Here is a 12994-nt window from a genome sequence, read left to right on the forward strand (position 1 = left end):
CCTTTAGGTATGGGGATGAAAACAGCAGCATTAAATAAATGCATGGTGATCTCCTGTCTCCTGTTCATATTTAAAAAGCTCTGTCTATTTACCAGCACTGTGTCAGTCAGTGAGACTGTATTGTGAGGTTGTCCAGCCATTTTCACGGGGCTTCGGATGGTTAAAGAAAAAAAAAAAAAACATTCTTGAGGGTTTCTTTTTCTGTGTTTGCATATCGCTGCTGCTATGAACAACTTTGATCCAATCAGCCTCTGCTATAATGACCTTTGTTGTGTAATTGATTGAGGATATTCCATTTTAATGCATCAACTGCAAGGACTTTGCATTTACTTACAAATAAAGAGAAGCATTTACAGAATATGTCAACACTGTTGCTTGGTTGTTTTTCTTTATATGAGAGAGAAGAATGACTGGGAAGGTTTTTTTTCTTGCAGCAGGAGTTGTTAAATGTCGAAGCATTTTAGTTTGAGGGTCAGGTTTAGCTGTTGATATAGCTTTTCCCCTGAAAAACAGTCGCAGCAAACAAGCCTTTTTGCTTCCTCTCTTCTTCCTGCTTGTGTAAGTGCTGGTCGTCATGACTCTGAGAGCCGGCACTCCTACTGAGATGTCTCTCGGCACCATGGCAACCTGTCAACAAAACAAGCCATCCAAACTTTACACAAGGACTCTGATTGGTGACTGGCTGTTGTGTAGTGGAGCAGTGGCCTCTCCAATTAGCCTTAAGACACGATCCTCATTGTTGAAGTTTGACCCTCCTATCGAGCAAGATCGGTTGCACAAATATACCTGCCGGTCAAATGTAGTGCTGTGATTTCACTCACAGCTTTAATAGTCTACCAATCGCCTTGGATTTGAAAACTAACAAAGGCGAAATTAGAGTGTACTTTCTGCATCAAGACAAGAACAATATCACATTACTCAGCTGGATACATGGTATTGAAGCAATGGTTCATGGGAAGAAGTTGGCCAAGGAGACGCTGCTGCCTTCTGTGCTGGAAGACGATGACGCAGAGACAGAAAATGAGAAGCTGCAGCTGGGGGAGGTAGGAGGTCGACCATCCAGCCAACTCTGAAAACTCTTTAGCAAGGAAAGCGTGAACAACCAGGTAGGAGAGGGGAGACATGCAGGAAGGAAATTTTTATGGAGCCTGAATTTAAATGAGACATAGGAGAGGGAGCTTTTTTAAGACCAGCAGGGCTTTATTTGGCTTCAGAAATGAGGCTCTTAACCACAACATCACCTCTTCGCACGTCTGAGCACCTTCCTTGCTCAGGGCAATGCAATACAGGCTCAAAAATACAGGTTAAAGACCTGCTATTTCCTTTTTATGGATTGCTCTTTTGACCTGTGTACTCTTGAATTTATTTAACGGAGGATTACTGAGATTCTCACCCTGAAAGTGAGTTTTAATTACACTTTAATGTAGTGTAATCACAGGGTTGCGTGCTCTATGGCAAGTGTGAGGAATAAAGTGTAAAAGCAGGACAGATTCATATACAAAAAACACAAAAAACTCTACGGATGCAACTTGTCCATATAAAAAAGTGCCCTGGAACATGTTTAATTCCACTCAAATTTCAAATAACGGTATTTTAAAGGGGTCTGATATGTCCTGAAAATAACAATATATAGTATGGTAAGCGTGACTGAGACATGTGGTGAATAAGCCTTGAGATACAGGGTGAGAAAGACAAGCGAAAAACAGCCTCCGGTACAAGAGGTTAAAGGGAGGTGGGAAGAAAGGAGTGGGAGGGAAGTGAAGAAGTTGCAAAGACTAGAAAGACAGAAAGATAAGTTAAAATAGTCTATTCACATTAATAGACTCAGTTAAAGGTATCAGCTTTATTCTCCTGGAAGCGAATCCATCAAATCTCCTCACTCAGTCTGCCAGCAACAGCCAGCTTCGACTGGTCATGATGTCTTACTTTCTCATTCTCCATCCAGCAAAGAGCGAACTTGACAGAGGTTGACATGCGTGGGCTAAAGGACCAACGCCGCAGCCCTGACGGGAACGTGCTAGACGGAGGTGAAAAAGAGGTTGAAGAGGAGGAAGAGACCGAAGAGGAGGAGCTGGGAAGAGAGGAGTGTGTGATCTCTGATGAAGACTATGACACAGATTTGGAGCTCGGAGGTATAGTTGTTTTTAGATGGAAAAGCGGAGAGGAATAGGGTGGGAAAGTCATTACATGTTATTATAAAAGGTGTGATGTTCCCTCTTATACGGGGAAATGGCTTGGTTTGAAAAAATCCATTTCATCCTCTGTAATTATCTGTCTAAAATTTTATAGGCTTCAACGGCACAAAGTCGTTTAATTTGAATCTTAATTTGATCAGAACATGCATTGATCAGGCAAAGCCTCCTCCTGTCACCCCCGTCTGTTAATCTGTTTTCCCTTTTGCCTTCTTCCATCTTCTCAGGCTCTAAATGATTTCAGAAAAGAAAAAAAAAAAAAAAAAAGCAAAACAGAAACTCCTACACGCACCCGCCCACACATGTGGAGCCCTGTTCTGCATCTTAATGATTCCATCTCAGTCTTTGTGTCAGGCTTCCTTTTCACCACAAGTGAAAACCATCTGGTATGAATGAGCTCCCCTGACAGGGCGAAATCAGCCACGAGGGACTTTTCAATATCACACTCAAAAGGTCCTCCTTCGGGGGAAAGTACCACATGTCTCCTTTCTCAAAGAGGTATTGATAGAGAACAATTCCAGCAGACACCATAGTGTCTTTATTTATGTTGCAGATAAGGAGGAGGCATATGACCCCACAGGGCAGACGAGCTACGTGGAGGCGTGTGAAATGTTACAGGTGGTGCCTGCCTCTTACTTCCTGCAGCACATGCAAAACAGCGAGTTGTCCATGATGCATCGAGGTCTGGGGCCTCAGGTACTGTAATCATAAGTTAGACTGTGTGTCTCGGCTTTCTCGGCTGATTTAATAGTGTGCAAGAACAGTGCTTCTCTTCACTTCTTTCACTTGTTAGATCAGTGCTCACCTGGGGGAAAGTACTCAAATTGAACCTGCCTTCCTGCAAAAAAGATCTGCAAATGTTTGAACATCTCTGTGGAAATGTGCTCACACCGGCTACCACATGCGATTTAAAGTTCCATATGAGTCTGAGCAAAAGTTAAACATGTTTCTCAATAATATTAGACCCTAATGCTGTTTCAGATCAGCCCAGACCTTTGCTCACTAAATGACTTATTAATTCAAAGTCACATTCTCCTCAAGGGGAAGTAGGTGGATCATGAGAAAGTCTGAGTATAGCTGTGTTAAGTCCAACGCAGCTGAGCTTCAAGGAGTTTTCAGTCCTCTCCTAGAAAATAGATCATGTACGTACATACCTATGCAGTACACGTAACATATAAAAATGCATGAGACAATCTTCTTACTAGTATGTGTTCAAGTGGAGAGCCTTTCACGTCTTTAAATAGAAGAAAGGTTGCTGGTATTGATTTACACTTATGAGTTCAATATGTTGCCAATGTATTCAGTAAATATGTTTGTTTTTTTTTTACAGCTTTTATTAGCTTTAATTATTTGGTTCTACTGAGCTTCAGACACAATGTCAATATTGTGGCTACATGTCTGAGCTCTCATATAATCCAAAATGTACATATATATAAGCTAAGATGCTTTGTGCAGGTTAAACTAAGTCTTCAAGTAATATGTACCTTATTAAAAGTGCAATATGTAAGAATCAGAAAATTCCTTCTCATTAATGACACTGGTGGCCGTTAAGTGAGCTGCAGTCGGCATCCTGTTGCTTGCACTCACATGTGTACTTGCACTCTGTCAGCGTGAGCTAGCAGCAGTGCTAACATTAGCCAGCTAAAACCACAATATGTCACATACTTTGCATGTTGGCAGGTATGTGTTATAGGCAACCTTTCCAAGAAAGTCGGAAAGGTCTAATTTTTTAAGTTACCATACAATCCGTTCACTCATCGGCAATAGAAAGCGATTAATACATGTAAATTGTTTTGCAATTCTTACATGTAGCACCTTTAAGTTCATAATTTCAGCATAATGCTTTATTTACTTGTACTATACAGTATACCCCAGAAAAACACAAATGATACATATGTTATCACGGGTATCTCTTACACTGTCACACTTAAACACTGCAGCTTAATTGTAGGCCAGCAGTCAATAACAAACAGTTAATCAATGTAAAATTGCTGAAAGTACATCCTCTGCAAATGTGAAAATGCATGGCCCGGAGCTCTTATCAACGCAGTTTGTCATTTGTACAGGCTTCCACTGTTCCATAAACGCTGTAAATAAGAGTTGTAAAAGTAAATCCATTCCTTAACAAGCCATTTCCTGAGGTTTCGGCTTCAGTAATGTCATTCAGACAGACTGAATTGGATTTTAAATAAGTTGTCATCTGTTGATCACAGAGAGTAGAGTAGTGAAGTAATTAAGTGTAGCTGCTGAAGGTTATTTATTTAATGTCCTGCAGACTGATAGGCTTCCTCCAATCTTACTGAAAGATACCATGCTTGCAATTAAACACACACACACACACACACACACACACAAAGAGGAGAGCAACCTATGATGGGGTTGCTCTCCTCTTTTTTTAAAAGACCAAGTTAACATAAGGATTCATGCACTCAACTTTCTCATTACCTGTGCTAGAAACTATAATTTTCATGTTCTGTGAGCTTCATTTCTGACCCACGCCTCCACACAGCTCCATTCTGCTTCATTTGTCTCAAACAGGTTTAATATTCCTCTCTCTCTGCCTCTCTCTCTCTCTCTCTCTCTCTCTATCTGCCCATCCGCATCAGTACATCTACTCTTTTAACTGGAATGCAGATAAGAAAATACACTGCAGTGAACAAACAGAAGAATTTCACTTTGTGAGTGGGGGGGGGGTTGGAGGGTTGTGTGTTTGCAGGGCACCAAAGCACTGGCGGTTCCCCTGGTAACCAACACTTCAATACTGAGGCTGAATCTGCGAGATAATTGGATGGAAGGAATGGGCGGAGCTGCTATCGCTGAGATGTTAAAGGAAAATTGTTACATTACAGGTGGTTTTACGGGCACTCAAGCATGCACACATTTTCTTTTCCTCTTCCTTCGCTCCGTCTCACGTCCTTTCTAGCAAAAGTGCCACCCCCCCCCCCCCCCCCCCCCTCGCTCCCACTCATACGCCACTCTCACCCCAATTATATGCCACAGCGCATGGTTTAAAATCTGTTAAATATTTGTTAAATGTCAGGCATATGTGCAGTTCAGGAACCTATGGGAAGATCTATGGAGAATGAGTCCTGTGAGTCATGTCGGCTCTTTTGGGCTGACATTATTTTTAACATCCTTTGTTATGCACCACTATTCAACTTTCAGTGGTAATCCAATTTTATGAATATATAACAGATTAGTTGCCAATGTAGCAGCAGACATTAGCCAACACAAATTTTTAAAAGGAGAATAAACACACAACAAATGAGAACTCTAAAAGGTTTGAATTTAGTTATTTTCATTATCATTAAAACAAGAGTGGTTAGTAACTTGACAATATTCAAGATAATAAACTAAAATAGAAATAATGTAATAATAACAAATAGTTAAAATTCCAAAGATGTATTATTCAAGAGTCAAAAAGCCTCGGGGAAAGAACTTCTTTTGAACTGCTCAGGTTTGCAATTAAGTTGTCTATGTTTTACCTCAGAGTGCATTTGCTCAAAAAGGGGAGATGGTGCGTGACAGTTATCTCAACAATATTCAGAGTCTTTTGATACTTCTGAACTTTAGATTGAAGGAAGAAGGGGAGGGAGGGATTGACTCTTTCAATCTCTAAAGCAACCTCTTCCACAGTCAGGATACCAAATCAAATGTTTCAAATCAAATATTTGGACTCTGTTTGAAATACACCTGCATATTGTACTTTTGACCGGTTTCTTTTCCACCATGCACCACCGTTGACCCATTGTATATTTGTGTGTTCATCCCAGAGGTGGACCTATCAGACAACAGGCTTGGGGATTATGGCGCCAAAGCCATAGCCGGGATGCTTAAGGAGAACAGCACCCTGGTTAGCCTCAACCTATCAGGAAATCATTTCACAGACCAGGCTGCTGAGCACCTCAGTCCAGCCCTCATCACCAACACCAAGCTACGGTGTCTCGACCTCAGCTACAACGCTCTGGGAGAGCGTGCAGGTAGAACAGCAATTAGCTCTACATAGCAAAGGTCTAATACTCTCTGTAAGGCCTTTGCCTTTTGAAGAATTACACAGTGTCCATGGCTTCCATTTTTATTAAGTTGATATTAAAGATTTACACTGATACATATTTTCACACGTTTTCCATTAGTAGTGCCAGATAACTGAACTTCAGGACCCAGGTATTATATGTCGCGCCCACTAAAGTGACGTGAGGAATGAGAACATTAGTTAGTCCAGTTGATGCTTTACGACAGGCAGTTTGCTTTGCTTTGCCCTTCAATTTCATTTTGGCGGTGTGAAAAATAAAGTCCTGTGGATGATGTCAAACTTGTGATAGTGATAGTTCTGACAGCAGTTTACACTAGATGGCCAAGAGTATGTGGACAATTGAACAAAGTATGTGGACACTGGAACCTTACATATGTGATTGGACGCTATGACAGCATCCACTCTTCTGGTTTCAGGTTTTCCACAAGATTTTGGAACCTGGCTGCAGGGATTTGCTCCCATTCAGCCACAGGAGCTTTAGTGAGATCAGCCACTGATGTTGAGCGATAAGGCCTCGCTCATAGTTAGTGTCCCAATTCATCCCAGAGGTGTTGAACGAGGTTGAGGTCAAGGCTCTGTGAAGGCCAGTCAAGTTCTTCCACACCAAACTGGGAAAACCATTCCTTAATGTGCACTGGGAACAAAAAGGGACAAAGTTGGAAGCTCACTTTTGTCTAAAATATAATTGTATGCTGCAGTTTCAAAATTTTACAACAGCACCAGAACAATAACACACAAAATTATTTGACAGATAAGACATAAAGAAACTGTCCACATACTTTTGGCCATATGGTATAAATTAGACTGTAAATTAAGTAATTTCCACAGAACTCACACTTTTTTTCAGAATTCAGTAATGAATCTCAGTTTTTTTTTTAACTTAGTCATAACTCATACAGTTAACTACTTCCAAATTTGAGATTAGAGTCATCAGTTAATTGTCATGACATCATTGCTTAAAACCAAAACTATAGTTCTTTTTAGCATGTGAATAAATGACCATTTTAAACCTACATAATAGTTGTTAAAAGCAGCAGTAAGCGTGAAGGCAAAGTCATCTTCCCTGTCTGGTTAAATAATATAAAAATAATAAATAAATGAATATAAAGCCCTATAAAATGACCAATTAGTCTGGAGAGTGCAGATATGGTTAACATTATGATTATATGAAATTACTGGTATCAACTATTATTAGATTTTTTGGACCTATGCCATAAAATCCATTCTGATAAAACCAGTAACAGTTTGCTTTATTGTTGTAGTCTTATTTCTAAGCAAAGGACAGCAGCCAGCAGCAGACTGTGGCATTCAAAGGTCAAGAACATTCACCTTCATTAAAACCTCTTTCAATTATCATGTGGATGAGCTCTGTGACAGGCACCTTGTGGAAGAATGGCAGATCAGGATGCACTGAGCATATGATATAGGTAATTGAAAATAAATCTGTCTGTGGAAACGGGGACACCGCCATGTCTCAGTGCCATGCGCGTGGCTATAATTCATCCCCGCATATTCGATTCTGTTTTCTCCCCTGCTGAAATATCAAAGGACATCCTCGTGATTTTGAGTGCACTCTTCCGTATAGTAGATCCCTGAGAGAAAGTATACCAGTCAAACACTGACATTCATGCTTTGGTGTTATTGCTTTTTCACCCAAGCACAGTTAAAGTGTCTTTTTCTATGATTACGACGTACCGCTGAGTGCCACACACTTCCTTATCCTCGTGATAAAGTGGGTGAGATGATGATGGGGATCTTTCTCTAGAGTCCTTACTCACTAATGCTTTTAGGTCATGAAAACCAACAAAAATACATTTCTATGCAAGTTGAGACAGATGAGATGACTTTATGCGTTTGATTTTTTAAAAAAAAGTTTCACAAAAACTCTCCAACTCTTACAAAATGATGATAATAATGATTTATAGAGGTTTTAAATAAATCGTGGTAAATGTTATATTGATGATTGGTTTTATAAATGATCAAAAATAGAATAATAACTTTTATTTGACAGGCTGCCATGACATTTTCTATTTTTTTTTCCCATCCTAAGGGCAAATCCTCGGGGAGTCTGTGTCAGAAAACACAGGGTTGCGATCATTAAGTCTGGCCTGGAACTGCATTCGAGGTAGAGGAGCTGCGATGTTGGCCAACGGTCTCGGGGTAATACACCTGGAAATCAATATTTGAATACTATATTCATTTTTAACTCATGCAAGACAAAAGAAGATAATACAGCGAAGGGTTATTAGGCCAGGACACTTCTTAGCTCTTGGTATCATATTAAGCCTTGAGATGAAGAACCATAACACTGAATTTGTGCATAAAATCATAAATCAGTTATACAGTAATCAGCTAGGTTGGATGTTGAGTGATAAGGCTCGTATAAGACCAGTTCATCTGACAAGTATTAGACCAGTCACGTCCTTTCACGCCATCCTGGAAAAACCATTTCTTTATGGACCCTCCTTTTTGCATCATCATTTTCTTAATGTTCTTAATGTCTCTCATTTGTTTTTTATCTTTTCAATGTGAAGCACTTTGAGCTGCATTCTTTTTTGAATGAGAGGTGCTATACAAATAAAGCTATTATTATTATTATTATTATTATTATCATTATTATTATTATTATGTTGAAAGAGGAAAGGACCTTTTCTCAAACTGCTGCCACAAAGTTGGAAGGATGCTGTTGTCTGATATATCCTTGTATGTTACCTACAAACATTTAATAAATGGTTTATAACACACCACAATGTCTAGAAATAGATAATGAATGACAATACAGTAAATTACAGTTGAAATAATATAAAAGATGTTTTCATATTAATAAACACTGACTTATCACTGCTTTATAGTGTGTTATAAACCATTTTTAAATGTCTGTATACTGCTCATATATGCTAAATAGGGGGACTTAAAATGCTACCAGACTTAGTACACAATAGTACATGAACACATACTTTTGGCCATATAGTGTACATAGCACTAACTGGCTATGTTGAACATTTGGGACAAGCCGGAAGGATTTCGGAAACCATTATTGGAAAGTTAGCATTGTGACTATAAAAACAAAATAATAATATATTCCACTGATGCAGTTTTGAATGTGAAAACAAAACCTGTAGATCCAATTTAAGAATCCAGCTATGCAGGCTGATAACTGTTGATAGAAGAAGATATTTCATAACCCTTGCTAACTTGCTTATCCTGTTTAGAGAAGCAGCCCCCTGGTCTGGTATTCATCAAGCATCTCACAGCAGCACAGACGGTGCAGCAGCAGTTTTTCTTTCCATATCTTAATGACCAAGATGGTCAAGGGGACCCTGATCAGTAAGATGCACTGACAGGTTTGATTGATTCAGGTCCTGAGAAGCTTATTACCTCTGGATCTACACTGCTCTCTCACTTTAAATTAAGGTGTTCTTTTGGTCCTGACTTGATCTCGTTAGAGAACTTGTTGAAGTTTGACTTGTTATTGCATTTGAGATAGTTAAGCATATGTTTCTAAATCTTGCTTTACCAAAGATACATTTATTTTTATGTGTTTTTTTTTTTTTTTGTAGGGAAACATTTTCCTTAGAAGCGTGGATCTTTCATATAACGGCTTTGGGAAAGATGGAGCCATTGCTTTAGGACAGGCTCTTAAAGAGAACAATACTTTGGAGGAGTTGAATGTGAGGTATGTGATGTTATCTTGGTATCTGATAATCAGGTTAGTTTACAGTAAATGAGTTAAAAGGGGGCAGAGTTCGATTTAGATCATTCTTTCATGAATTAGACACTGCTTTTTTTCCTTGTTTGGTAATCCTGTGAGGCAATATAATAAAAGAAAAACATTCTTATATGATTCCCGGAGAGATTAAATTGCACTACCAGATTTGTAGCTTTACCAATAAATCTTAAGAAGTGGTAATTTTTTCTTTAAAGGGAGGCCGCCGGTATGAGCAAAGTTCAAGGGAGCCGGTTTTATCTGCCTCTTGTTTAGGCAAAACAACGCTCGCCTCACAAATTCCAAGACATTTGTGCTACATGGATGAATAATGCCATTTAAAAAATAACACTTTATGATTGCTTCCCTCACACTCCAACACACTTTTTTTTTTTTTTTTGTTTTCTGCTTTTGTGTCTCGCCACAGTAACAATCGAATACCCCCTGATGGAGCCATCCGCCTCGCCATGGGCCTCAAAGTAAACAAGACAATCAAATCCCTGAATGTAAGCTGTTGAAAAGAGATTGGTTCTAACTTCAGAAACAATGGGGGGGCATCAGTGGATAAAATGGGATAAATAAATGGATCACTGTACTTTGTTTTAATGTCAAAGCCCAAGCATAGCTCTGAGGGACTCCTCTCAACTGAGAGAAAAAAAAAAGTTACTGATTGAAAAAAAACTTCTGATGAAGACACTAAATTAATTTTTGAGCATTTGATTTTGATTACATGTGTAGACCTGAACTGAAAATGTGGTTTGGGTGTGTGTGATTGCATATGCAAGTTTGAAAACTTAAAGTTCCCCTCCAGACATGTATTAAGACATAGAAAAAATACTCAGCTTCAGACAATAATGATATATTTTTTTCCACAAAAAAAAGTATAATTACCACTTCAAAAACTTTTCAATGGCATCTACTTCTTCTCCTTTGTTAAAAACTCCAAAATCTATGAATATGCAAATCATTTCAAAAGTTTAACTGCTGGACACTACACCTACTTCACTGTAAAGTCCATACTCAGTGTATGTGCACTGGAAGCTTCGAGATTCCCCATCACACTCATGTAAGTTGAATATTGGACCGGGATTGGCTTTCAAACTAGCTGTGATGTTACAAATCCTGCTGATTTCCAATGAGCACAGAGAAAATTTCCACTTTCAGCAGATAAAATTAGAAAACAGCCTCCAACTGTCAAACTCTGCATCATTCTGCACAGTCAAGCTCAAACATTCAACTGTAGGAATGAGAAGAAAAACTTTTGAGTGGAGGGGGACTTTAATATGGGCATATTATCCCAAATGATCAGTTAATAACAATAAAAATTCCAAAACTTAAAGAAAAACTACCTTATTTTATTACAAGGAAAGCCAAAAATACAACAAAGAACACTCTGTGGTATTATTGCCATGTCTCCCATTTCTCATTTGTCTTTGGCCAGATGGGTAGGAACCCTATCCAGAACGTTGGGTGCTACGGGATCCTCAAGTCTGTACAGGAAAACCCAGATTCAGCCATGGAAGCATTAAACTTTTCTGTGAGTCACATATGTTCCACCTTTATGAGAATTACAAAAATCTTCTCCTTTATACATGGAGGCAAATTTACTCACCTGCTTCTCTGTGTATAAATCTCTCTAGGACATCACAGTGAACCAGGATTTTGAAGACTTGTATTCGACGGTGAAAGAAATATTCCCCGCACTTACAGTAAATCACGGGGGCAGAATTGGCACATTCAGAAAAGCAAAAGCCTGAAAAGTGTTACTGTAATTGCTGTACTTTTATGCCAGAGAAGATGGAAGAAGTCTTGTCAAAGCCCTGTGGACGTTTTCATCGACGGATTTTTTTTTTTAAAAGATGTCATCAAAAAATGAGAGCATATGCCCTGGAATGACATGTATTTAGAAGAAATGCAACTTGTTAAATACCCAATCAATTGAAAATAAAGATAATTCAGAGGGAGACTGTTCATCTCCAAAGGAAACAGTACACAGCATGTGTGCGGCGCTTGAAATATAGTGTTGCTGGAGTCATTAAATACAGGCATACAATACAGGTATTGAGTATGATTCTTTTAGGTATGATCTGATTTGATGTTATATAATGTCAGTGGGTAGAATGATGGAGAGGATCAGAGAGCATTGCATTGTGTATGAAAAGAAGTGAAAGTGGGTTGCACAAAAAGCATTTAAGTACTGCATGACTAGTCTAATAGAAAAACCAGCTTCTAAAGAATGGCCCACTATTAGATAAGAGACGTGTTTACAGTAGCAGGTTTAAATAAGTTTCAGACCTGTACAGTACACACCAAAATATCACCTCCACCCCATTTTACTTTATTTTACTTATTGCAACACCAAGATATCCCTGCAATACAGATGTATAACTTTGTTGTGGTATTTGTATAGCATCTTACATTTTATGACTTGGTTACTAAGTCAAGTCAGACTAATTTTATTTACAGTATATTGCCCAGAATCACAAACCACTAATTTGCCTTGAAGGGCTTTATAATCTATATAGGATACACTCCATCTTTAGACCCTTGATTTATGATATTTATGTAACTGATTTATTGTAATTTATTCAAGTACTGTATTTAAGTACAATGTTTAGGTGCTTTCTTAGAATATTTAAGTTTTTGTGAAACTTTATATGTCAAAAGAAGGGTTTTCAGGGGAAAATATTGTACTTTTTTTGGGACCAATTTCCTTTATCTGATGCCTGTAGTTGCTATTTTCTTTGTGGACAAAATTTTTAATATTATAATTTAATGAGCAGCTGGACCAGCTGCTACACTATAATTACACGTTAATGTGATAATTTGATTAATAATTGAGTTCAGTAATCTAATTTAACTGTAAAAGTGAAATATGTCAGTCCACATTATGACTACTTTTATATTTTGCTGTTAATTAGGCTATTACATTATTTTAAGTGAATAAAGTTCTCGTAAAATATTGAGTACACAACTGAGGACACTATAAACTCAAACTGAAAAAGCAGGATCAGTCATGTAGTCATGAGTGGTCTGCTGCCTGTTGGTTTATGGTGCTTTTAT

At 38.5% G+C, this 12994-nt stretch overlaps 1 protein-coding gene across 2 annotated transcripts; it reads left to right on the top strand.

Annotated features, from left to right (window-relative positions):
• Positions 1-705: 705 nt before the first annotated feature.
• On the top strand, positions 706-12469 carry lrrc74b (leucine rich repeat containing 74B). 2 transcript variants are annotated; one of them, XM_042421962.1, is made up of 10 exons: positions 706-1043; positions 1946-2132; positions 2746-2888; positions 4909-5041; positions 5966-6172; positions 8276-8385; positions 9786-9901; positions 10359-10437; positions 11373-11468; positions 11572-12469. In XM_042421962.1, the coding sequence occupies exons 1-10, from the start codon at positions 945-947 to the stop codon at positions 11686-11688; spliced, it is 1287 nt and encodes a 428-aa protein (XP_042277896.1). In that variant the 5' UTR covers positions 706-944; the 3' UTR covers positions 11689-12469. The 2 variants fall into 2 exon arrangements, with proteins under 2 accessions (XP_042277896.1, XP_042277897.1); XM_042421963.1 differs by having other exon boundaries at positions 957-1106.
• Positions 12470-12994: the final 525 nt, after the last annotated feature.

Source organism: Thunnus maccoyii, chromosome 9 (genome assembly GCF_910596095.1).
Source record: "Thunnus maccoyii chromosome 9, fThuMac1.1, whole genome shotgun sequence".
In the NCBI taxonomy this organism is placed as follows: Eukaryota; Metazoa; Chordata; class Actinopteri; order Scombriformes; family Scombridae; genus Thunnus; species Thunnus maccoyii.

What these genes read in the sequence shown, in the direction of transcription:
- lrrc74b (XM_042421962.1), top strand. Translation starts at nt 945, where the DNA reads ATGGTTCATGGGAAGAAGTTGGCCAAGGAGACGCTGCTGCCTTCTGTG. An exon ending in TGTTGGCCAACGGTCTCGGG is followed by an intron (nt 8,386 to 9,785) that starts GTAATACACCTG and finishes TTTTTTTTGTAG; the next exon opens with GGAAACATTTTCCTTAGAAG. An exon ending in AGACAATCAAATCCCTGAAT is followed by an intron (nt 10,438 to 11,372) that starts GTAAGCTGTTGA and finishes GTCTTTGGCCAG; the next exon opens with ATGGGTAGGAACCCTATCCA.